The sequence below is a fragment of the Ambystoma mexicanum genome, chromosome 5q (genome assembly GCF_040938575.1).
Source record: "Ambystoma mexicanum isolate Mex_15411 chromosome 5q, UKY_AmexF1_1, whole genome shotgun sequence".
Classification (NCBI taxonomy): Eukaryota; Metazoa; Chordata; class Amphibia; order Caudata; family Ambystomatidae; genus Ambystoma; species Ambystoma mexicanum.
The window spans coordinates 1278196246-1278222424 of NC_090933.1; the positions used below are offsets into that span (position 1 = coordinate 1278196246).

The following is a 26179-nucleotide window of genomic DNA, read 5'->3' on the forward strand; positions in this document are numbered from 1 at the left end:
ACCAAAAAATGCCTCTCCTTAAAAAAACAAAAACTCAAAACCTGGCTATTCACAGAATTATCCTGAAGACCCCGCTAAAAACAGAATCCCCACTCCGATCATATGAACAGTCTTCCAGTCCGTGCCGGCTGCGTTCACAGTGACACCGACCTCCAAGCTCCTGATGGCGGAAACCTTAATCTCAGTAGCCCAGACGACACACACTATCATACACCCATCATGACCCTGTTTCCACCACTAGCCGAATCTCAGCCCTCATATAAGTGATGTCACAGAATTGATGAAGGACTGCACCGGGAATGCACAAAAACACAGGCAAACAGGAACAACAATGGTAGAAGCACAGAGGTGTGACAGAACCACCACCACCACAATCGGAAAGAATTTGGGCCTCATTACGACCCAGGCGGTAAGTTACCGCCTGGGCCGTGACTTTACCACCATGGCGTAAACTATGTTTACGCCATGGTGGTTGGCGGACTTACCGCCCCATTCCGACCTTGGCGGGGCGGTAAGTCCCCAATCCCCATTTACCCTTCCCCATTCCCATTTTTGCCCCATAGGGCATAATGGGAGTGGGGAAGGCGTTAATTACGCCACCGTAAATTACGGTGGCGTAATTAACTCCCTGGTCCCTTAGCGCCATGGATTTTAACACCTGCTAAAAGCAGGTGTTAAATCCGCCATGGCGCTAAGGGACCTCGTACTCAGGCGGTAAGGGTCGGCGCTGTTTACGCCGTCGTAAAACCCTTACCGCCTGAGTCGTAATGAGGCCCTTTGTTATGGGAGGTTGGGCCGCCATGTCCTGAACCAGCAAGCCAGGTGGGGGTCCACCGTGCAACACTACAGAGGGGCAATCAAGAACCAGCCCAGCATCGCTCTGGATGGAATGGGAGATGGGATGGCATTGCACAACTATGAGCCATAGGATGGGCCGCCCATGGAAAAGGTACCACCTTAAAACGATCAGTAAGCATTCGATATCTTGGCAGATTCCCCAACCTATCCACTGAGATGAATCTGGAAGTACAACCCATGGACCACCTGTGGCAAACAGCTGGAGCACTGTCGCTGTTGCTAACTGTTTTACCACAGCTGCAAGAACCCACAGAAGAACTGAAGTGCCTAAGCAGGTGCCCAAAACAACAAGGGACCATCAGTCTTTGACCAGGTACGTATAATACACCTCTGGCCGCAGGCATGGCTATATACACACATTAGTATACAGCAAGGACTATGACAAAATTCGGTTCTGCTGTTCACATAATTCTCTGCCTACTTACACCAGACTACACCTCAACACCTCTGACAGCAGAATGCAGAGCAGACCTATTACACATTTTGGGCATGCTGAACACATATTGATTCTCTGGCACTGACGGCATCCAGGCTCCTCCCAGCACCCATCCAGATGTCTGACCACATGGCATGCTTCTCTACCGGAGCCTGGTCAGCACTGCTAAGCCTTTCTTGGCTAAATGCACACACGCATCCTGATCGTACCCATGGCCTCCAACACTCTTCGGTCCTCCGAGGGCGTTCCCATAGCAGCACATTGAAACTGTAATAATGGTAAAATGCTGCTATACAATTGACAAGTATAATACAATACAATTCTAATATTTTAAACGGCTTGTTTTAAAATGTTCATTACTAACAATAACTTCCAGTGTACATTTAGCCATAGTAACATTTCACTTCTCTTAATCAGCATAGCACATCCTCAAAACCTACAATACCCATACACATTATTTTCTGAAAGGGGGTTATCATTCAAAGATGGATAGTCTGGTACACTTGTATTGGACTCTTTTAAAATACGCCTATGAGAAAGGGGAAGAGGACCAACAGCACCAGTGTTTCTTCCAGCCTGCTTTGCATAACATCATAGAGAATTTGGGACCATACGAATGACTAGAGATCTTTATATTTGGCACATATGTCTGTGATAAAACAGTTGTATGTTTGAACAACTAAGTACGAGATACACACTAGGCTTGGTGTACATTACATTTCTCACAACACTCTCCCTAAAATTGTAATGTATGTTACGTTGAACCGTATCTACTGATTTAGACAGGCTCTTAATTGGGGTCCAACAGGCAGCTGGAGATGGTCTTCCTTTCATGGCACGCAATTTCAGCTGAGTTTCAGGGGAAGAAAGGCTGTGTATATGTTCAGTTACCAATGCACAGATATCCTGAGAGAATTATATACAAATAGCGGATGGTGATTGGTTTGAGATGTCCATGATTTGATCAAAAATATTTGACCTAATGAAGTGACCAAATCTATTTTACAGATTATGCACTACACATATACCACATTACCTACCATTTTCGGTCAAATAAATGTGTTCACTTCTCCTTAGGTGAAATTGTATTCGATAAAGTCTATGGTATCGGCTGGTTTACACTGACATGCAAATCGGACTGAAAACGCGTTGATGATCTCATTAATCATTTGTAAATGTTCTTCTTGAAAAGATAGAGTCTGCATTTTTTAATGTGTTCATTAGTTTTTGGTGGTTTGACACTAGATTTAACAGAACACCAAATTACGCAACTGCACAACCATGCCCTGAAATGAATCCTTGTACGCAGTCACCTTAAGAAAATCCATTCATTTATTCTCTGCCAGAACAAACTATATTCAATGATATTGCACGCTCTACAGAAGGAAATCAGAGGTCATCACATAGAATGGAGGGGATATTTACAACAGTGGGGCAGGGGTCTCAATCTCCACTGATTATACTGTGGAGGTTCTTCATTCTGTATCATCCTTGTAGATGTATGACTGCTTTCATGAAAATATTAACTGGAAAAATGAAAACCTCAAAGCCATCAACCTATAAATCATGGTGAGTGCAAAAAATAAATGTTCTAATTTAGAGGGACTGGCTGGTGGTTGTGGGGATGGGCAGGGGGTGCCCTTACCTCAACTGAAGAGATGGGGGGAAATGGTTACCTGAGGGTATGGAAAGGCTTCTTAGATATTTGCAAAGGCTGGTGGGTGGAGGGGAGTTCGCACCAACTGCTTGTAGGAGGGTGGGGTGAGTGGGTGTGGATGACAGAAGTACATTATGTAGGTACATTCAATTGCTTTCGATAAAAGCACCCCTGTTTTCTGAAGGTCCCAAAATGATGCAGCAGCGTAAAACCCTGCAGAAACCAGATATTGCCACAGCCACATCACCTTGCATAAGATTCCATGCATGGAGCGGGCTCACAGTGGGAAATCTTCTCCTTGCGGAGAAACGGAATGAGCCTGTCCGCATCAATAATGATATGTGAGCTAAGAGGAATGGATCCCTATGGTTCGCACCTGATTTTTAGGGTGTCCTAAGAGCAAGCAGAATCCCTAGGGATCAGCTAAAATGGCATCCACCAGGGATCTTCACGGTGGCTCCTATTTCAATTCTCTGGCGTGCACAAGTTTCCATAGCGAAGATCAAAGAGGAGTCACTGCATCATGCGGCGCTAGGCACGGGAACCTGCCATATGCCTGAGTTGCTATGACTACCATTGCATCATGTGCTGAATCATCAGCATTCCCCAGTAAATAGCCTGCACCGCGCATGCAGTAGCATTAAGGTTTAGGAATAATTTAATGGAAAATAGGCTCTGTACATTTTTGAATGGCTTATTTTGATCAGCTTCATTTTTGCAGTCTTTATTTCTGCAGTCTCTATTTTCACATAGAATCAAAGTTCAGTTAAAGATGTCCTCCGCAACATATATTTGGATGAAGCACATTTCCGGGCTAGACAGCTATACAAGAGTAAACAGTGTCCATGCACATTTAGTAGGCCATTAAACATACTATTTCTTAGTGACAAGAAGCAAGCACAGTCCGGTTTCTGGGTCCTGGATGCCTCTCTCCAGGAGCTGCATGTATGTGAGGTTCTCATGAGTGTTGGGGTCGAAGAAGCCCTTGGTGTCATCACTGGGGTCAGAGAGGATCTCATTCATTTTTTCATCAAAATAACCTCTCTTGTAAGCCACTTCCACAGGGACGCGGTGGCTGTGCACTGGGTCGATGATGCCTCCTGTGGCAATCTGGGCCTCCAGCAGACGGATGCCGTGGTCTTTCACTATCAGGTCTTTGTTCATGGCCTGGAATAGAGAGATTGTCTGTCCTGTGTAGGGATCTCTGTATCCAGTCACTGCTCTTTCTGCTGAAAGAAGTTTGGCGTGAAGCTCTTGTCCAATCAACAAAGCAGAAAGAGCTTCGTCTACAGAAAGTTTCTCGTTGGTCACAGGGTTAATCATGAATCCGGTGGCGGCTTGAGCTTCCAGAAGGACCAGAGCCGTTCCAGGTCTCAAAATCCGTTTGCACATGGCCGCATAGATGCTCATCTTTTCCATCTTTGATGGGTCGCTCTTGGAGGCCACAAGCACTCCAGCAATGCAGTTACTTCCTTCCAGGTATCTCTTGACGGAATCCATTTGGGTCACCTCCACCAAAGTCTTTTTACCCTGTGTGAGTTCGGTCAGTGTCTTCTGGTCGATGATCTCTGAGCTGAGCAGCTCTGAAGCAGTGACCTGCCTCCTGAGACCTTTGAACTTCAACTTGCTACTTCTCTCTTCAGTTTCTTCAATGATAGTGGTGATGATTCTGATTAATTGCTCTATAGTCAATTCTCCTGATTGAAATTTGCTGAGGAGCTCCTTCTTTTTCTCCTCAGAGATATATTTGGAGTTCAGGAGCTGCCACACTGAAAGCCTCTGGCCTTTAAACTCCCCAACAGTGACTTCTAGGTGTGCTGCCTGCAAGAGTGTGCTGCTCTGCTCAACACTCACAAGTGATCCTCCGTTGTTTGGGCCCTTCAGGTTTAAAGAGCCATGCTCATAGTCCGTGTCCTTAAGCATGTGAGTTAGGGCGATTATCACTTCTTCAATTGTTGAAGTATACTGTTTGAAAAGAATATGTCTCCTTTGTTCTGGAATGTGTTTTGAACAAATAAGTGTCCACAAGGAAGAGGTTTGACCCTGGAGTTCAGGTATGTTGACAGTGAAATACTTTAAAGTATTTTTAATGTGTTCCTCTTGACTCCCGTGCCCACTGTTTTCTGTTCTGGCAACATGTATACCTGTTCCACCGCTATCAGTGGAATCATTGTTGCTTCCCTTTGACTGCTTATGTGTTTCTGTTTTTGGATCTCTACTTTCAATATTACTGCTTTTACTAATAATCCTGTGTTCTTGTCCTTTGATGGTAGAAACAAGGACAGTTGTAAGCTGATCAATATTTAGGGTGCCTGATTTAAGCTTTTCAAAGAGTTCTTGCCTTTTCTCCTCAGTGATATACCGAGAGAAGAAAAGGTCCCACACCGAAATAGTCTTCCTATGGAATGTTCCAGCAGGTACAGGAACAAATGTAGACTGCATACAGGTCTGGAGTTTCTTGTCCATCTGGGACCAGGATGTGCCTTTCTCTGCTATGTCAAGCATGTAAAGTCCAGTGTCCGGATCCTGTACACATCTCTCAAGCAGCTGCATGTATGTGAGGTTCTCCTGTGTATTGGGGTCAAAGAATCCTTTGGTGTCGTCACTGGGGTCTGAGAGGATCTGGTTCATTTCTTCGTCAAAATAACCCCTTTTGTAAGCCACTTCCACAGGGACGCGGTGGCTGTGCACTGGGTCGATGATGCCTCCTGTGGCAATTTGGGCCTCCAGCAGGCGGATGCCGTGGTCTTTCACTATCAGGTCTTTCTTCATGGCCTGGAAGAGAGATATTTGGTTCCCAGTGTAGGGATCCTTGTAGCCAGTCACTGCTCTCTCAGCTGAGAGAAGTTTGGTATGAAGAGCTTGCCCCACCACCCCAACAGCGACTGCTTCATCTACAGAGAGTTTCTTGTTTTCCAAAGGGTCAACAATGAAGCCAGTGGCGGCTTGTGCCTCAAGAAGCACCAGAGCAGTCCCTGGCATTAAGAGGTGCTTCTGCATGGCGTGATGTATACTCATCTTCTCCTTCTTTGATGGGTTATTCTTGAGTGGCACCAAAACTCCCGCAATGCAGCTTGTCCCTTCCAGGTATCTCTTCACTGAATCTGTTTGAGTGACATCTTCCACTGTCTTACTTCCTTGGGTGAGCTCATTTAGAGTCTTTTGGTCAATGATTTCAGAACTGAGCAACTCTGCAGCAGTGACTTCTCTCCTGAGACCTCTGAAAATCAGCGTGCTGCGACGTTCTTCGGTTTTCTCAATAGTTTTAATCAGGATTCTGGTGATTTCATCCGATGTTAATGTCCCAGTTTTGTAGCTGCGCAGAAGTTCAATCTTTTTAATCTGTGATACGTAGCTAGACTCAAGGATTTCCCATAGAGAAAGTGTACGTCCTTTGAACTGGCCTACGGCTATTTCAACTGAGGTCGACTGTAATATTTTTTTAGTTTCATTGTCTAAGTAATTGGAATCAGAGTCACCCACTGGGCAGATGTTCAATGCATCATTGAAATCCAAGCACGTTTCCCCACCTCCTTGTTCATTGATAGTACTGGTGACATTTGCTGTAATTTCTCTTACAGTCAATCTGCACATTTTCAGTAGTTCATGTCTTTTGTTCTCAGTGATGTATTGAGACTGCAGAAGATTCCAAACAGCAAGCCCTTGACCCTGTAACGGCCCTTCTGTGAGATCCACCTTGATATCCTGCAAGGCGTTTTTAAGTTGTTCCTCCAACTGATCAGATTCCTCGATGAAGGTGGTGATTATGGTGATTAGTTCCTCCAAGGTCAGGGTCCCGGATCTGTATTGCTCAAGCAGCTCATTCCTTTTTTTATCTGAGATGTATTTAGAATGGAGAAGATCCCACACGGAGAGCTTTTGACCACTGAATTCACCAACACCAACTTCAATGGTTTGAAATTGGAGAGCATGCTGGATTTGGTCACTGCGACCACTTTCCTTTTCAGCTAACCCAACTGAAGAGGTAAGAATGTTTTCCATTTCATTCACAGTCGTTTTGTGCTTATTCAGAAGGCCTTCTCTTTCCTCCGATTTTGTATATTTGGAGTGCAGAAGTTCCCACACAGTTTTTGTCTGCCCTTGGAACTCACCAATGTCCATTCGGGTGTTGATGAACTGTAAAGCTTGATCTATCCCATCCTTGGGTGCATTTATAACTTCAGCACCCTCTCTTTTCCCAATGTTATTTCTGATGGATTGCGCAATGTCTTCCAAGGAAAGTGTCCCAGATTTGTATTTCTTGATCAGCTCTTCTCTTTCATGTTCTGAGTAGTATTTTGAGTGAAGAAGATCCCAAAGGGATCGTGTTTGTCCTTTAAATTCTCCTACTGTGACATCAATGGTTTTAGATTGCAAACGTTCCTGGATGTTTCCAAATTTACTAACATTGGGGCTACCATTTTCATTTGTCACATTTGCAACCTGCAAAATATTGTGATTTTCTCTTTCTTTGATAGATGTGGTGATGTTTGCGATGAGTTCATCAATAGTTAATGATCCCGATTGATACCTTTTCAAGATTGCTTGTCTTTCTTCTTCAGAGCTGTAGTAGTACTGGAGAAGATTCCACACTGATACATTTTGACCTTGGAAGTGGCCTACAGTGATGTAAATAAACTTTGTTTGCAAGAAGCTTTGACTTGTTGTTCCTCCAGCAAAGCCTTTACTGCCTTTTTGCTGAACGTCAAGCATGAACAGTCCAGTTTCCGGGTCTTGTACACATCGCTCCAGCAGTTGCATGTATGTGAGGTTTTCATGAGTGTTGGGGTCAAAGAATCCTTTGGTGTCATCACTAGGGTCTGAGAGGATCTGGTTAATTTCTTCATCAAAATAACCCCTTTTGTAAGCCACTTCCACAGGGACGCGATGGCTGTGCACTGGGTCGATGATGCCGCCTGTAGCAATCTGGGCCTCCAGCAGACGGATGCCGTGGTCTTTCACTATCAGGTCTTTGTTCATGGCCTGGAATAGAGAGATTTTCTGTTCAGTGTAGGGATCTTTGTATCCAGTCACTGCTCTTTCAGCTGAGAGAAGTTTAGGATGGAGGCTCTGGTCGATGACGTCAGCTGCTAATGCTTCATCTACTGAGAGCTTTGTGTTTTTCAATGGGTCGATCACAAATCCAGTGGCAGCCTGCGCCTCTAGCAACACTAGAGCAGTACCTGGTCTAAGATAGTTTTTCCTCATGGCCTGGTAGATGCTCATTTTCTCTTTCTTGAACGGGTCTTTCTTGGACGGTACAAATACTCCAGCTATGCAGCTTGTTCCTTCCAGGTATCTCTTCACTCCCACCATTTGAGTTACCTCTTCCACCGTCTTACTACCTTGGGTCAGTTCAGTGAGTGTCTTCTGGTCAATGATTTCAGAAGCCAGTAATTCAGTGGCAGTGACCTGCCTCCTGAGGCCTTTGAACTTCAGCATCTTGCTTCTCTCTTCCGTTTCCTCGATGATGATGGTGATGGTTTTGATGAGTTCAGTTTCGGTTATTTCTCCTGATTTAAACTTTCGCAGGAGCTCTTTTCTCTTCTCTGCTGAGATGTATTTAGAGTTCAGAAGTTCCCACACAGTGACTTTCTGCCCCTTGTATGAGCCCACGCTAACGTCAACAGTGAGGGACTTGAAAAAGTTTGTAGTTTCTTCATCTATTTGAAAGGGCTCATTCCCATCAAGATCTAAACCTCCATTCTCTTTGCTTTTCTTTTCTCTTTCAGTTATTGTATGTGTTATGATATCAATAATTTCTCTGATAGTTAATTTGTAATTATTTAGGAGTTCTTTCCTTTGCCCCACAGTGATGTCTTTGGAATGGAGAAGATCCCACAGAGTGACCTTCTGTCCTCGATATTGTCCGACCTTTACATCAACACTGATAGACCTCAAAGCCTTCTCAATGTCTTCTCCCCGAGACTTATCTTCTTTCTTTGACTCTTGTTGGCTGCCTTCTGTTTTTGTAACCTTTTCATTTTGCTCCTTCTTTCCTTCAGCATCTTCTTTGTGTTCAATTGTGGTAATGAGAGCCTGTATGATTTCTTCGACTCTTGTTCTGTGCTTCTTCAGAAGGTTGATCCTCTCATCGGCACATGTAGAGTCAGAGTGCAGAAGATCCCACACAGTTGTCCTCTGTCCTTGGAGTTCCCCAATGGTGATATCACTCTGGATAAACTGTAAGGCTCTATTTATTTGGTCCTCCTTGTTAGACTGCGTTCCATTATTTTCTATGCTTTGGCCTCCAAGTTGTCCTTCCTGCTGATGCAGTTGGGAATCAGTTTTGGGAGGCTGCATACATTCTTGTGTGTTTTCAGCCTTCTTCACGTTGGAATCCAGCTCAACGGTAAGAGTTCCATTCTCTTTCAAAAGGATACTTTGCTTTTCTTTTTCTTTGACAGATGTGGTGATGTTTTTGATGAGTTCTTCAATAGTTAATGATCCCGATTGATATCTTTTCAAGATTGCTTGTCTTTCTTCTTCAGAGCTGTAGTAGTACTTGAGAAGTTCCCACACGGATACATTTTGACCTTGGAAGTGGCCTACAGTGATGTAAATAAACTTTGTTTGCAAGAAGCTTTGACTTGTTGTTCCTCCAGCAAAGCCTTTACTGCCTTTTTGCTGAACGTCAAGCATGAACAGTCCAGTTTCCGGGTCTTGTACACATCGCTCCAGTAGTTGCATGTATGTGAGGTTTTCATGAGTGTTGGGGTCAAAGAATCCTTTGGTGTCATCACTGGGGTCTGAGAGGATCTGGTTCATTTCTTCATCAAAATAACCCCTTTTGTAAGCCACTTCCACAGGGACGCGATGGCTGTGCACTGGGTCAATGATGCCTCCTGTGGCAATTTGGGCCTCCAGCAGACGGATGCCGTGGTCTTTCACTATCAGGTCTTTGTTCATGGCCTGGAATAGAGAGATTTTCTGTTCAGTGTAGGGATCTCTGTATCCAGTCACTGCTCTTTCAGCTGAGAGAAGTTTAGGATGGAGGCTCTGGTCGATGACGTCAGCTGCTAATGCTTCATCTACTGAGAGCTTTGTGTTTTTCAATGGGTCTATCACAAATCCAGTGGCAGCCTGCGCCTCTAGCAACACTAGAGCAGTACCTGGTCTAAGATAGTTTTTCCTCATGGCCTGGTAGATGCTCATTTTCTCTTTCTTGAACGGGTCTTTCTTGGACGGTACAAATACTCCAGCTATGCAGCTTGTTCCTTCCAGGTATCTCTTCACTCCCACCATTTGAGTTACCTCTTCCACCGTCTTACTACCCTGGGTCAGTTCAGTGAGTGTCTTCTGGTCAATGATTTCAGAAGCCAGTAATTCAGTGGCAGTGACCTGCCTCCTGAGGCCTTTGAACTTCAGCATCTTGCTTCTCTCTTCCGTTTCCTCGATGATGATGGTGATGGTTTTGATGAGTTCAGTTTCGGTTATTTCTCCTGATTTAAACTTCCGCAGGAGCTCTTTTCTCTTCTCTGCTGAGATGTATTTAGAGTTCAGAAGTTCCCACACAGTGACTTTCTGCCCCTTGTATGAGCCCACGCTAACGTCAACAATGAGGGACATGAAAGTGTTTGTAGTTTCTTCATCTATTTGAAAGGGCTCATTCCCATCAAGATCTAAACCTCCATTCTCTTTGCTTTTCTTTTCTCTTTCAGTTATTGTATGTGTTATGATATCAATAATTTCTCTGATAGTTAGTTTGTAATTATTTAGGAGTTCTTTCCTTTGCCCCACAGTGATGTCTTTGGAATGGAGAAGATCCCACAGAGTGACCTTCTGTCCTCGATATTGTCCGACCTTTACATCAACACTGATAGACCTCAAAGCCTTCTCAATGTCTTCTCCCCGAGACTTATCTTCTTTCTTTGACTCTTGTTGGCTGCCTTCTGTTTTTGTAACCTTTTCATTTTGCTCCTTCTTTCCTTCAGCATCTTCTTTGTGTTCAATTGTGGTAATGAGAGCCTGTATGATTTCTTCGACTCTTGTTCTGTGCTTCTTCAGAAGGTTGATCCTCTCATCGGCACATGTAGAGTCAGAGTGCAGAAGATCCCACACAGTTGTCCTCTGTCCTTGGAGTTCCCCAATGGTGATATCAGTCTGGATAAACTGTAAGGCTCTATTTATTTGGTCCTCCTTGTTAGACTGCGTTCCATTATTTTCTATGCTTTGGCCTCCAAGTTGTCCTTCCTGCTGATGCAGTTGGGAATCAGTTTTGGGAGGCTGCATACATTCTTGTGTGTTTTCAGCCTTCTTCACGTTGGAATCCAGCTCAACGGTAAGAGTTCCATTCTCTTTCAAAAGGATACTTTGCTTTTCTTTTTCTTTGACAGATGTGGTGATGTTTTTGATGAGTTCTTCAATAGTTAATGATCCCGATTGATATCTTTTCAAGATTGCTTGTCTTTCTTCTTCAGAGCTGTAGTAGTACTTGAGAAGTTCCCACACGGATACATTTTGACCTTGGAAGTGGCCTACAGTGATGTAAATAAACTTTGTTTGCAAGAAGCTTTGACTTGTTGTTCCTCCAGCAAAGCCTTTACTGCCTTTTTGCTGAACGTCAAGCATGAACAGTCCAGTTTCCGGGTCTTGTACACATCGCTCCAGTAGTTGCATGTATGTGAGGTTTTCATGAGTGTTGGGGTCAAAGAATCCTTTGGTGTCATCACTGGGGTCTGAGAGGATCTGGTTCATTTCTTCATCAAAATAACCCCTTTTGTAAGCCACTTCCACAGGGACGCGATGGCTGTGCACTGGGTCAATGATGCCTCCTGTGGCAATTTGGGCCTCCAGCAGACGGATGCCGTGGTCTTTCACTATCAGGTCTTTGTTCATGGCCTGGAATAGAGAGATTTTCTGTTCAGTGTAGGGATCTCTGTATCCAGTCACTGCTCTTTCAGCTGAGAGAAGTTTAGGATGGAGGCTCTGGTCGATGACGTCAGCTGCTAATGCTTCATCTACTGAGAGCTTTGTGTTTTTCAATGGGTCTATCACAAATCCAGTGGCAGCCTGCGCCTCTAGCAACACTAGAGCAGTACCTGGTCTAAGATAGTTTTTCCTCATGGCCTGGTAGATGCTCATTTTCTCTTTCTTGAACGGGTCTTTCTTGGACGGTACAAATACTCCAGCTATGCAGCTTGTTCCTTCCAGGTATCTCTTCACTCCCACCATTTGAGTTACCTCTTCCACCGTCTTACTACCCTGGGTCAGTTCAGTGAGTGTCTTCTGGTCAATGATTTCAGAAGCCAGTAATTCAGTGGCAGTGACCTGCCTCCTGAGGCCTTTGAACTTCAGCATCTTGCTTCTCTCTTCCGTTTCCTCGATGATGATGGTGATGGTTTTGATGAGTTCAGTTTCGGTTATTTCTCCTGATTTAAACTTCCGCAGGAGCTCTTTTCTCTTCTCTGCTGAGATGTATTTAGAGTTCAGAAGTTCCCACACAGTGACTTTCTGCCCCTTGTATGAGCCCACGCTAACGTCAACAGTGAGGGACTTGAAAGTGTTTGTAGTTTCTTCATCTATTTGAAAGGGCTCATTCCCATCAAGACCTAAACCTCCATTTTCTTTGCTTTTCTTTTCTTTTTCAGTTATTGTCTGTGTTACGATATCAATAATTTCTCTGATAGTTAAATTGTAATTATTGAGGAGTTCTTTCCTTTGCCCCTCAGTGATGTCTTTGGAATGGAGAAGATCCCACAGAGTGACCTTCTGTCCTCGATATTGTCCGACCTTTACATCAACACTGATAGACCTCAAAGCCTTCTCAATGTCTTCTCCCCGAGACTTATCTTCTTTCTTTGACTCTTGTTGGCTGCCTTCTGTTTTTGTAACCTTTTCATTTTGCTCCTTCTTTCCTTCAACATCTTCTTTGTGTTCAATTGTGGTAATGAGAGCCTGTATGATTTCTTCGACTCTTGTTCTGTGCTTCTTCAGAAGGTTGATCCTCTCATCGGCACATGTAGAGTCAGAGTGCAGAAGATCCCACACAGTTGTCCTCTGTCCTTGGAGTTCCCCAATGGTGATATCAGTCTGGATAAACTGTAAGGCTCTATTTATTTGGTCCTCCTTGTTAGACTGCGTTCCATTATTTTCTATGCTTTGGCCTCCAAGTTGTCCTTCCTGCTGATGCAGTTGGGAATCAGTTTTGGGAGGCTGCATACATTCTTGTGTGTTTTCAGCCTTCTTCACGTTGGAATCCAGCTCAACGGTAAGAGTTCCATTCTCTTTCAACAGGATACTTTGCTTTTCTTTTTCTTTGATAGATGTGGTGATGTTTTTGATGAGTTCTTCGATAGTTAATGATCCCGATTGATACCTTTTCAAGATTGCTTGTCCTTCTTCTTCAGAGCTGTAGTAGTACTTGAGAAGTTCCCACACGGATACATTTTGACCTTGGAAGTGGCCTACAGTGATGTAAATAAACTTTGTTTGCAAGAAGCTTTGACTTGTTGTTCCTCCAGCAAAGCCTTTACTGCCTTTTTGCTGAACGTCAAGCATGAACAGTCCAGTTTCCGGGTCTTGTACACATCGCTCCAGCAGTTGCATGTATGTGAGGTTTTCATGAGTGTTGGGGTCAAAGAATCCTTTGGTGTCATCACTTGGGTCTGAGAGGATCTGGTTCATTTCTTCATCAAAATAACCCCTTTTGTAAGCCACTTCCACTGGTACGCGATGGCTGTGCACTGGGTCGATGATGCCGCCTGTAGCAATCTGGGCCTCCAGGAGACGGATGCCGTGGTCTTTCACTATCAGGTCTTTGTTCATGGCCTGGAATAGAGAGATTTTCTGTTCAGTGTAGGGATCTCTGTATCCAGTCACTGCTCTTTCAGCTGAGAGAAGTTTAGGATGGAGGCTCTGGTCGATGACATCAGCTGCTAATGCTTCATCTACTGAGAGCTTTGTGTTTTTCAATGGGTCGATCACAAATCCAGTGGCAGCCTGCGCCTCTAGCAACACTAGTGCAGTACCTGGTCTAAGATAGTTTTTCCTCATGGCCTGGTAGATGCTCATTTTCTCTTTCTTGAATGGGTCTTTCTTGGACGGTACAAATACTCCAGCTATGCAGCTTGTTCCTTCCAGGTATCTCTTCACTCCCACCATTCGAGTTACCTCTTCCACCGTCTTACTACCCTGGGTCAGTTCAGTTAGTGTCTTCTGGTCAATGATTTCAGAAGCCAGTAATTCAGTGGCAGTGACCTGCCTCCTGAGGCCTTTGAACTTCAGCTTCTTGCTTCTCTCTTCCGTTTCCTCAATGATGATGGTGATGGTTTTGATGAGTTCAGTTTCGGTTATTTCTCCTGATTTAAACTTCCGCAGGAGCTCTTTTCTCTTCTCTGCTGAGATGTATTTAGAGTTCAGAAGTTCCCACACAGTGACTTTCTGCCCCTTGTATGAGCCCACGCTAACGTCAACAGTGAGGGACTTGAAAGTGTTTGTAGTTTCTTCATCTATTTGAAAGGGCTCATTCCCATCAAGACCTAAACCTCCATTTTCTTTGCTTTTCTTTTCTTTTTCAGTTATTGTCTGTGTTACGATATCAATAATTTCTCTGATAGTTAAATTGTAATTATTGAGGAGTTCTTTCCTTTGCCCCTCGGTGATGTCTTTGGAATGGAGAAGATCCCACAGAGTGACCTTCTGTCCTCGATATTGTCCGACCTTTACATCAACACTGATAGACCTCAAAGCCTTCTCAATGTCTTCTCCCCGAGACTTATCTTCTTTCTTTGACTCTTGTTGGCTGCCTTCTGTTTTTGTAACCTTTTCATTTTGCTCCTTCTTTCCTTCAACATCTTCTTTGTGTTCAATTGTGGTAATGAGAGCCTGTATGATTTCTTCGACTCTTGTTCTGTGCTTCTTCAGAAGGTTGATCCTCTCATCGGCACATGTAGAGTCAGAGTGCAGAAGATCCCACACAGTTGTCCTCTGTCCTTGGAGTTCCCCAATGGTGATATCAGTCTGGATAAACTGTAAGGCTCTATTTATTTGGTCCTCCTTGTTAGACTGCGTTCCATTATTTTCTATGCTTTGGCCTCCAAGTTGTCCTTCCTGCTGATGCAGTTGGGAATCAGTTTTGGGAGGCTGCATACATTCTTGTGTGTTTTCAGCCTTCTTCACGTTGGAATCCAGCTCAACGGTAAGAGTTCCATTCTCTTTCAACAGGATACTTTGCTTTTCTTTTTCTTTGATAGATGTGGTGATGTTTTTGATGAGTTCTTCGATAGTTAATGATCCCGATTGATACCTTTTCAAGATTGCTTGTCTTTCTTCTTCAGAGCTGTAGTAGTACTTGAGAAGTTCCCACACGGATACATTTTGACCTTGGAAGTGGCCTACAGTGATGTAAATAAACTTTGTTTGCAAGAAGCTTTGACTTGTTGTTCCTCCAGCAAAGCCTTTACTGCCTTTTTGCTGAACGTCAAGCATGAACAGTCCAGTTTCCGGGTCTTGTACACATCGCTCCAGCAGTTGCATGTATGTGAGGTTTTCATGAGTGTTGGGGTCAAAGAATCCTTTGGTGTCATCACTTGGGTCTGAGAGGATCTGGTTCATTTCTTCATCAAAATAACCCCTTTTGTAAGCCACTTCCACTGGTACGCGATGGCTGTGCACTGGGTCGATGATGCCGCCTGTAGCAATCTGGGCCTCCAGCAGACGGATGCCGTGGTCTTTCACTATCAGGTCTTTGTTCATGGCCTGGAATAGAGAGATTTTCTGTTCAGTGTAGGGATCTCTGTATCCAGTCACTGCTCTTTCAGCTGAGAGAAGTTTAGGATGGAGGCTCTGGTCGATGACATCAGCTGCTAATGCTTCATCTACTGAGAGCTTTGTGTTTTTCAATGGGTCGATCACAAATCCAGTGGCAGCCTGCGCCTCTAGCAACACTAGTGCAGTACCTGGTCTAAGATAGTTTTTCCTCATGGCCTGGTAGATGCTCATTTTCTCTTTCTTGAATGGGTCTTTCTTGGACGGTACAAATACTCCAGCTATGCAGCTTGTTCCTTCCAGGTATCTCTTCACTCCCACCATTCGAGTTACCTCTTCCACCGTCTTACTACCCTGGGTCAGTTCAGTTAGTGTCTTCTGGTCAATGATTTCAGAAGCCAGTAATTCAGTGGCAGTGACCTGCCTCCTGAGGCCTTTGAACTTCAGCTTCTTGCTTCTCTCTTCCGTTTCCTCAATGATGATGGTGATGGTTTTGATGAGTTCAGTTTCGGTTATTTCTCCTGATTTAAACTTCCGCAGGAGCTCTTTTCTCTTCTCTGCTGAGATGTATTTAGAGTTCAGAAGTTCCCACACAGTGACTTTCTGCCCCTTGTATGAGCCCACGCTAACGTCAACAGTGAGGGACTTGAAAGTGTTTGTAGTTTCTTCATCTATTTGAAAGGGCTCATTCCCATCAAGACCTAAACCTCCATTTTCTTTGCTTTTCTTTTCTTTTTCAGTTATTGTCTGTGTTACGATATCAATAATTTCTCTGATAGTTAAATTGTAATTATTGAGGAGTTCTTTCCTTTGCCCCTCGGTGATGTCTTTGGAATGGAGAAGATCCCACAGAGTGACCTTCTGTCCTCGATATTGTCCGACCTTTACATCAACACTGATAGACCTCAAAGCCTTCTCAATGTCTTCTCCCCGAGACTTATCTTCTTTCTTTGACTCTTGTTGGCTGCCTTCTGTTTTTGTAACCTTTTCATTTTGCTCCTTCTTTCCTTCAACATCTTCTTTGTGTTCAATTGTGGTAATGAGAGCCTGTATGATTTCTTCGACTCTTGTTCTGTGCTTCTTCAGAAGGTTGATCCTCTCATCGGCACATGTAGAGTCAGAGTGCAGAAGATCCCACACAGTTGTCCTCTGTCCTTGGAGTTCCCCAATGGTGATATCAGTCTGGATAAACTGTAAGGCTCTATTTATTTGGTCCTCCTTGTTAGACTGCGTTCCATTATTTTCTATGCTTTGGCCTCCAAGTTGTCCTTCCTGCTGATGCAGTTGGGAATCAGTTTTGGGAGGCTGCATACATTCTTGTGTGTTTTCAGCCTTCTTCACGTTGGAATCCAGCTCAACGGTAAGAGTTCCATTCTCTTTCAACAGGATACTTTGCTTTTCTTTTTCTTTGATAGATGTGGTGATGTTTTTGATGAGTTCTTCGATAGTTAATGATCCCGATTGATACCTTTTCAAGATTGCTTGTCTTTCTTCTTCAGAGCTGTAGTAGTACTTGAGAAGTTCCCACACGGATACATTTTGACCTTGGAAGTGGCCTACAGTGATGTAAATAAACTTTGTTTGCAAGAAGCTTTGACTTGTTGTTCCTCCAGCAAAGCCTTTACTGCCTTTTTGCTGAACGTCAAGCATGAACAGTCCAGTTTCCGGGTCTTGTACACATCGCTCCAGCAGTTGCATGTATGTGAGGTTTTCATGAGTGTTGGGGTCAAAGAATCCTTTGGTGTCATCACTTGGGTCTGAGAGGATCTGGTTCATTTCTTCATCAAAATAACCCCTTTTGTAAGCCACTTCCACTGGTACGCGATGGCTGTGCACTGGGTCGATGATGCCGCCTGTAGCAATCTGGGCCTCCAGCAGACGGATGCCGTGGTCTTTCACTATCAGGTCTTTGTTCATGGCCTGGAATAGAGAGATTTTCTGTTCAGTGTAGGGATCTCTGTATCCAGTCACTGCTCTTTCAGCTGAGAGAAGTTTAGGATGGAGGCTCTGGTCGATGACATCAGCTGCTAATGCTTCATCTACTGAGAGCTTTGTGTTTTTCAATGGGTCGATCACAAATCCAGTGGCAGCCTGCGCCTCTAGCAACACTAGTGCAGTACCTGGTCTAAGATAGTTTTTCCTCATGGCCTGGTAGATGCTCATTTTCTCTTTCTTGAATGGGTCTTTCTTGGACGGTACAAATACTCCAGCTATGCAGCTTGTTCCTTCCAGGTATCTCTTCACTCCCACCATTCGAGTTACCTCTTCCACCGTCTTACTACCCTGGGTCAGTTCAGTTAGTGTCTTCTGGTCAATGATTTCAGAAGCCAGTAATTCAGTGGCAGTGACCTGCCTCCTGAGGCCTTTGAACTTCAGCTTCTTGCTTCTCTCTTCCGTTTCCTCAATGATGATGGTGATGGTTTTGATGAGTTCATTTTCGGTTATTTCTCCTGATTTAAACTTCCGCAGGAGCTCTTTTCTCTTCTCTGCTGAGATGTATTTAGAGTTCAGAAGTTCCCACACAGTGACTTTCTGCCCCTTGTATGAGCCCACGCTAACGTCAACAGTGAGGGACTTGAAAGTGTTTGTAGTTTCTTCATCTATTTGAAAGGGCTCATTCCCATCAAGACCTAAACCTCCATTTTCTTTGCTTTTCTTTTCTTTTTCAGTTATTGTCTGTGTTACGATATCAATAATTTCTCTGATAGTTAAATTGTAATTATTGAGGAGTTCTTTCCTTTGCCCCTCAGTGATGTCTTTGGAATGGAGAAGATCCCACAGAGTGACCTTCTGTCCTCGATATTGTCCGACCTTTACATCAACACTGATAGACCTCAAAGCCTTCTCAATGTCTTCTCCCCGAGACTTATCTTCTTTCTTTGACTCTTGTTGGCTGCCTTCTGTTTTTGTAACCTTTTCATTTTGCTCCTTCTTTCCTTCAACATCTTCTTTGTGTTCAATTGTGGTAATGAGAGCCTGTATGATTTCTTCGACTCTTGTTCTGTGCTTCTTCAGAAGGTTGATCCTCTCATCGGCACATGTAGAGTCAGAGTGCAGAAGATCCCACACAGTTTTCCTCTGTCCTTGGAGTTCCCCAATGGTGATATCAGTCTGGATAAACTGTAAGGCTCTATTTATTTGGTCCTCCTTGTTAGACTGCGTTCCATTATTTTCTATGCTTTGGCCTCCAAGTTGTCCTTCCTGCTGATGCAGTTGGGAATCAGTTTTGGGAGGCTGCATACATTCTTGTGTGTTTTCAGCCTTCTTCACGTTGGAATCCAGCTCAACGGTAAGAGTTCCATTCTCTTTCAAAAGGATACTTTGCTTTTCTTTTTCTTTGACAGATGTGGTGATGTTTTTGATGAGTTCTTCAATAGTTAATGATCCCGATTGATATCTTTTCAAGATTGCTTGTCTTTCTTCTTCAGAGCTGTAGTAGTACTTGAGAAGTTCCCACACGGATACATTTTGACCTTGGAAGTGGCCTACAGTGATGTAAATAAACTTTGTTTGCAAGAAGCTTTGACTTGTTGTTCCTCCAGCAAAGCCTTTAGTGCCTTTTTCCTGTACGTCAAGCATGAACAGTCCAGTTTCCGGGTCTTGTACACATCGCTCCAGTAGTTGCATGTATGTGAGGTTTTCATGAGTGTTGGGGTCAAAGAATCCTTTGGTGTCATCACTGGGGTCTGAGAGGATCTTGTTCATTTCTTCATCAAAATAACCCCTTTTGTAAGCCACTTCCACAGGGACGCGATGGCTGTGCACTGGGTCAATGACGCCTCCTGTGGCAATTTGGGCCTCCAGCAGACGGATGCCGTGGTCTTTCACTATTAGGTCTTTGTTCATGGCCTGGAATAGAGAGATTTTCTGTTCAGTGTAGGGATCTCTGTATCCAGTCACTGCTCTTTCAGCTGAGAGAAGTTTAGGATGGAGGCTCTGGTCGATGACGTCAGCTGCTAATGCTTCATCTACTGAGAGCTTTGTGTTTTTCAATGGGTCTATCACAAATCCAGTGGCAGCCTGTGCCTCTAGCAACACTAGAGCAGTACCTGGTCTAAGATAGTTTTTCCTCATGGCCTGGTAGATGCTCATTTTCTCTTTTTTGAACGGGTCTTTCTTGGACGGTACAAATACTCCAGCTATGCAGCTTGTTCCTTCCAGGTATCTCTTCACTCCCACCATTTGAGTTACCTCCTCCACCGTCTTACTACCCTGGGTCAGTTCAGTGAGTGTCTTCTGGTCAATGATTTCAGAAGCCAGTAATTCAGTGGCAGTGACCTGCCTCCTGAGGCCTTTGAACTTCAGCATCTTGCTTCTCTCTTCCATTTCCTCGATGATGATGGTGATGGTTTTGATGAGTTCAGTTTCGGTTATTTCTCCTGATTTAAACTTCCGCAGGAGCTCTTTTCTCTTCTCTGCTGAGATGTATTTAGAGTTCAGAAGTTCCCACACAGTGACTTTCTGCCCCTTGTATGAGCCCACACTAACGTCAACAGTGAGGGACTGGAAAGTGTTTGTAGTTTCTTGATCTATTTGAAAGGGCTCATTCCCATCAAGACCTAAACCTCCATTTTCTTTGCTTTTCTTTTCTTTTTCAGTTATTGTATGTGTTATGATATCAATAATTTCTCTGATCGTTAATTTGTAATTATTTTGGAGATCTTTCCTTTGTCCCTCAGTGATGTCTTTGGAATGGAGAAGATCCCACAGAGTGACCTTCTGTCCTCGATATTGTCCGACCTTTACATCAACACTGATAGACCTCAAAGCCTTCTCAATGTCTTCTCCCCGAGACTTATCTTCTTTCTTTGACTCTTGTTGGCTGCCTTCTGTTTTTGTAACCTTTTCATTTTGCTCCTTCTTTCCTTCAACATCTTCTTTGTCTTCAATTGTGGTAGTGAGAGCTTGTATGATTTCTTCGACTCTTGTTCTGTGCTTCTTCAGAAGGTTGATCCTGTCATCGGTAGATGTAGAGTCAGAGTGCAGAAGATCCCACACAGTTGTTCTCTGCCCTTTCAGTTCCCCAATGGTGATATCAGTCTGGAAAAACTTTAAGGCTCTATCTATTTGGTCTTCCTTGTTAGACTGTGGTCCAGTGTTTTCTATGCTTTGGCCTCCAAGTTGTCCTTCCTGATGATGCAGTTGGGAATCAGTTTTGGAAGGCTGCATGGATTCTTGTGTGTTTTCAGCCTTCTTCATGTTGGAATCCAGCTCAACGGTAAGAGTTCCATTCTCTTTCTCTAGGATACTTTGGTTTTCTTTTTCTTTGATAGATGTGGTGATGTTTGCGATGAGTTCATCGACAGTTAATGATCCCGATTGATACCTTTTCAAGATTGCTTGTCTTTCTTCTTCAGAGCTATAGTAGTACTGGAGAAGATTCCACACTGATACATTTTGACCCTGGAAGTGGCCTACAGTGATGTAAATAAACTTTGTTTGCAAGAAGCTTTGACTTGTTGTTCCTCCAGCAAAGCCTCTAGTGCCTTTTTCCTGTACGTCAAGCATTAACAGTCCAGTTTCCGGGTCTTGTACACATCGCTCCAGCAGTTGCATGTATGTGAGGTTTTCATGAGTGTTGGGGTCAAAGAATCCTTTGGTGTCATCACTGGGGTCTGAGAGGATCTGGTTAATTTCTTCATCAAAATAACCCCTCTTGTAAGCCACTTCCACAGGGACGCGGTGGCTGTGCACTGGGTCGATGATGCCACCTGTAGCAATCTGGGCCTCCAGCAGACGGATGCCGTGGTCTTTCACTATCAGGTCTTTGTTCATGGCCTGGAATAGAGAGATTTTCTGTTCAGTGTAGGGATCTCTGTATCCAGTCACTGCTCTTTCAGCTGAGAGAAGTTTAGGATGGAGGCTCTGGTCGATGACGTCAGCTGCTAATGCTTCATCTACTGAGAGCTTTGTGTTTTTCAATGGGTCGATCACAAATCCAGTGGCAGCCTGCGCCTCTAGCAACACTAGAGCAGTACCTGGTCTAAGATAGTTTTTCCTCATGGCCTGGTAGATGCTCATTTTCTCTTTTTTGAATGGGTCTTTCTTGGACGGTACAAATACTCCAGCTATGCAGCTTGTTCCTTCCAAGTATCTCTTCACTCCATCCATTTGAGTTACCTCTTCCACCGTTTTACTACCCTGGGTCAGTGCAGTGAGCGTCTTCTGATCAATAATTTCAGAATTCAGTAATTCAGAGGCAGTGACCTGCCGCCTGAGGCCTTTGAACTTCAGCTTCTTGCTTCTCTCTTCTGTTTCCTGGATAATGATAGTGATGGTTTTGATGAGTTCAGCATCAGTTATTTCTCCAGATTTAAACTTTTGCAGGAGCTCTTTTCTCTTCTCCACTGAGATGTATTCAGAGTTGAGAAGTTCCCAGACAGTGACTTTCTGCCCTTTGCGCAAGCCAACACTGACGTCAACACTGAGGGATTTCAAAGTGTTTGTCAGTTGTTCATCTACATAGCAGGACTCTGTCTCTTGAAGATCTAAGTCTCCATTATTCTCTTCCTTTTCATTGATGGTTCTTGAAACAATTTCAGTAATTTCGGTGACAGTTAATTTGTAATTATTTAAGAGTTCTTTTCTTTGCTCACCCGTGATGTCTTTTGAGTGGATTAAGTCCCACACAGTAACTCTCTGCCCTCGATATTGTCCGGCTTTTACATCAATGGTGATCGACTGTAAGGCATTCATGATGCCTTCTGCTTGGCGAGTGGCCCCATCTATTATTTCCCAGTTCTCAATTGAGGCGATGACAGATTGAATAATTCTGTCCACAGTTGCTTTGTGGTTCTTCATCTGTTCATTTCTCATCTCAACCGTTATGTCTTTAGAATGTAGATGTTCCCACAAGGATTTTGTTCGCAGTTGGGGATCACCGATGTTTATATCAAGAGTGATACATTTTAGAGCCCTATGGATTGGATCTTTTGAGTTCTTTAGCTCATCTTCACTAGGCCCTGATATAGTAGACTCTTGAAGTCTTGTCTCCTCTCTTTTCTTAATGATATTGATGATAGTTTGAGCAATTTCTTCAAAAGACAGTGTCCCAGATTTGTACTTCTCAGTCATTTCTTCTCTTTCATGTTCTGCAAAATATTTAGAGTGAAGAAGATCCCACAAGGATGGTGTTTGTCCCTTAAAGTCTCCTACTGTGATATCAATGGTTTTAGATTGCAGACGTTCCTGGATATTTTCAGATTTAATAACATCTGGGCTACTGTGTACATTTGGCACATTTGAAAACTGCAATAAAATCTTATCTTCTCGTTCTTTGATAGTTGTGGTGATATCTTTAATGAGTTCATCAATAGTTAATGTTCCCGATTGATACCTTTTTAAGATTACTTGTCTTTCTTCTTCAGAGCTATAGTAGTACTGGAGAAGATTCCACACTGATACATTTTGACCCTGGAAGTGGCCTACAGTTATGTAAATATACTTTGTTTGCAAGACACTTTGACTTGTTATTCCTCCAGCAAAGCCTTTAGTGCCTTTTCCCTGTACGTCAAGCATGAACAGTCCAGTTTCCGGGTCTTGTACACATCGCTCCAGTAGTTGCATGTATGTGAGGTTTTCATGAGTGTTGGGGTCAAAGAATCCTTTGGTGTCGTCACTGGGGTCTGAGAGGATCTGGTTCATTTCTTCATCAAAATAACCCCTCTTGTAAGCCACTTCCACAGGGACGCGGTGGCTGTGCACTGGGTCGATGATACCGCCTGTAGCAATCTGGGCCTCCAGCAGGCGGATGCCGTGGTCTTTCACTATCAGTTCTTTGTTCATGGCCTGGAATAGAGAGATTTTCTGACCAGTGTAGGGATCTGTGTATCCAGTCACTGCTCTTTCAGCTGAGAGAAGTTTAGGATGGAGGCTCTTGTCGATGTCGCCAGCTGCCAATGCTTCATCTACTGAGAGCTTTGTGTTTTTCAGTGGGTCGATCACAAATCCAGTGGCAGCCTGCGCCTCTAGCAACACTAGAGCAGTACCTGGTCTAAGATAGTTTTTCCTCATGGCCTGGTAGATGCTCATTTTCTCTTTCTTGAACGGGTCTTTCTTGGACGGTACAAATACTCCAGCTATGCAGCTTGTTCCTTCCAAGTATCTCTTCACTAGATCCATTTGAGTTACCTCTTCCACCGTCTTACTACCCTGGGTCAGTGCAGTGAGCGTCTTCTGGTCAATAATTTCAGAGGTCAGTAATTCAGTGGCAGTGACCTGCCTCCTGAGGCCTTTGAACTTCAGATTCTTGCTTCTCTCTTCTGTTTCCTCGATGATTATGGTGATGGTTTTGATGAGTTCAGCTTCAGTCATTTCTCCTGACTTAAACTTCTGCAGGAGCTCTTTTCTTTTCTCTGCTGAGATGTATTTAGAGGTGAGCAGTTCCCACACAGTGACTTTCTGCCCTTTGTTCGGGCCTATACTGATATCAACTGTTAGAGACTTGATTGTGCTCGTCATTTTTTCATCCAAGTGGACGATGTCTTCCCTATGAAGCCCCAGGTCTGTCATCTCTTTGTCTTTCTTCTCCATCTCCTCAATGCTTCTAGTAACGATGGCTGCAATTTCTTTGATGGTTAATCTGTAATCCACCAGCAACTCCTGTCGTTTCTCTTCTTTAATATAGCTTGAGTGCAGGAGCTCCCACACAGACAGAGTTTTCCCTCTAAAGCTTCCTACTTTGACATCAACCTTGATTGACTCCAATGCCGTTTTGATGTCTTCCTCACGGGTCATGCCTTGGCCTGAGTTGGATTCCTGAGCGGCCATTCCTTTTCTTGCATCTGCCATTTTTCTTTTTCTTTTAGCAACAGTCTGGTTGATCTCCTTGATTTTTGCTCACTCAAAGCGGATATTCACGGCGTTCACTCTGTTTTCCACTGTAGGTGCCTCTCTTCCTCCATGCATATATTTGGTCTCTGTGGAAGAAAAACACAGACATCCTGTAAGTTGAGATTTTTTTACAGGCATACACAGTCATCACTTTCACATTTTCTGAACGCCATTTTGCAATGGAGAGTCCTGACTACCTTAAAGTTTGTGGCAAGTTAAGAGATGCATGATGGTGATCTGTAAAGTAGCGCAGCAGAGTAATGTACTTGCGTGTTATGGTATTGCACACCGGTCACTGGTGTGGCTCCGTGTAATAATAACTTTTGGAAAACCTTTAAGACTTGTAACATTTGGTTGTTTTTTCCAGCACTTTAAAAAAAAATCTTATGAAGGGGGGCTGCCCCCCACTGACCCTATCCCTTGTTTTTTTATGTATTTTTCCTTATGCCCAAAATATTGTTCAGGTCGACCTTATTCAGGACAGCCTTATGTAGAAAGGTGATTTTAAAATGCTATTGTTACATGTTGCCGTTGGTGTCACGTAAAATAACTAGTTATCAGCAAAAGGTTATGCACAGCTCTCCAAGTCGTGTCCTCGAGAGCCTCAAGCGCACCAGGTTTTGAGGATAACTGCTGACTCTGTAAGTGACTGCATCATTGTATCAAAATGCCTTTTATGTGGCATCCTGAAGGCCTGTGTGGATGTAACCTCTTGAGGACTAGTTTAGAGTCACCATTATTAGGGCACATCCCAGCAGTGGACATAAGCAGGTCAGAGAACAGGTTCAGAGACACAATTGTGAGGAATACACTGTTTGGTGGAAAAGTTCTAATTTATACAAATAAGCTCCTCGTTTACCATAAAAGAGGATCCCATACACACTCCTAACGGGTAGCCAACCCTTCAAAATGAAATGCTAAATTCACAATATTCTTTATGTCCCAATGTCTTATTCTAAAACATGTTTTGCATCAAACGGTTTAAAATACTGTTTTCAAAATTATAGCCATATGAGTTACATCCACTCATTTACATATCCAGTGTATCCACAAAGTAATCCCCTCCTTCTGTTAATACTAAACCAGTCGCAGCAACATTATAAAAAAAATTAATAGTATTTTAAACATGCAGTAAATAACCATTGTTTTCACATAAAAACAACAAATCAATGATTCAGTTTCTCAGATTTCCACTTAATGCTCTTTGGAAAATCTGGTGCACTTCCAATTACATGGACATGTTTCTTTCCACGGCTTGTGAGAAACAATTCATCAGGCTGACAATTGGTTAGATGACCACTGGTAATATGGTGTTGCATAGACAAACATTTATAGTTGCCATTTTTCACTGTAGCACATTGGCAGCAACCTGGGCATGGGAAACAAGGGTTCACTGCGCTTAATGTGAATGGTATTCACCGTACTCTAAAATAGATTTTATTAGCACCTGGTGCCAGCCAAACAGCATTGTGTAATGCTGGATTGGAATCTGTGCCGTAAGCCTGCATTACAGGACAGCTGATGGCTGTTCCCTCGTAAGCCATGCACTGAAACCGTGTTCACACCAGCCCCCTCCTCCCACTTACCTGCTGGCCCGGCCTCCGTCTCCAAACGGAGACCTTCCTTCTTAGCGTCCTGCACCCTGCCTCGCTGTCCCTCACAAGGCCACAATGGAAAGTGAGGCCATC

The 26179-nt window shown here is 43.7% G+C and overlaps 1 protein-coding gene across 2 annotated transcripts in view; it reads right to left on the reverse strand.

Moving 5' to 3' along the window:
* Positions 1–2608: 2608 nt before the first annotated feature.
* EPPK1 (epiplakin 1) overlaps positions 2609–26179 on the reverse strand; it is a 222314-nt gene continuing 198743 nt past the window's right edge. For both annotated transcript variants that reach the window (XM_069621856.1, XM_069621855.1), the window contains exon 4: positions 2609–24577. In XM_069621856.1, coding sequence (XP_069477957.1) covers positions 3825–24449 — 20625 coding nt within the window. In that variant the 5' untranslated portion in view covers positions 24450–24577 and the 3' untranslated portion in view covers positions 2609–3824. The remainder of the gene's footprint in view (positions 24578–26179) is intronic.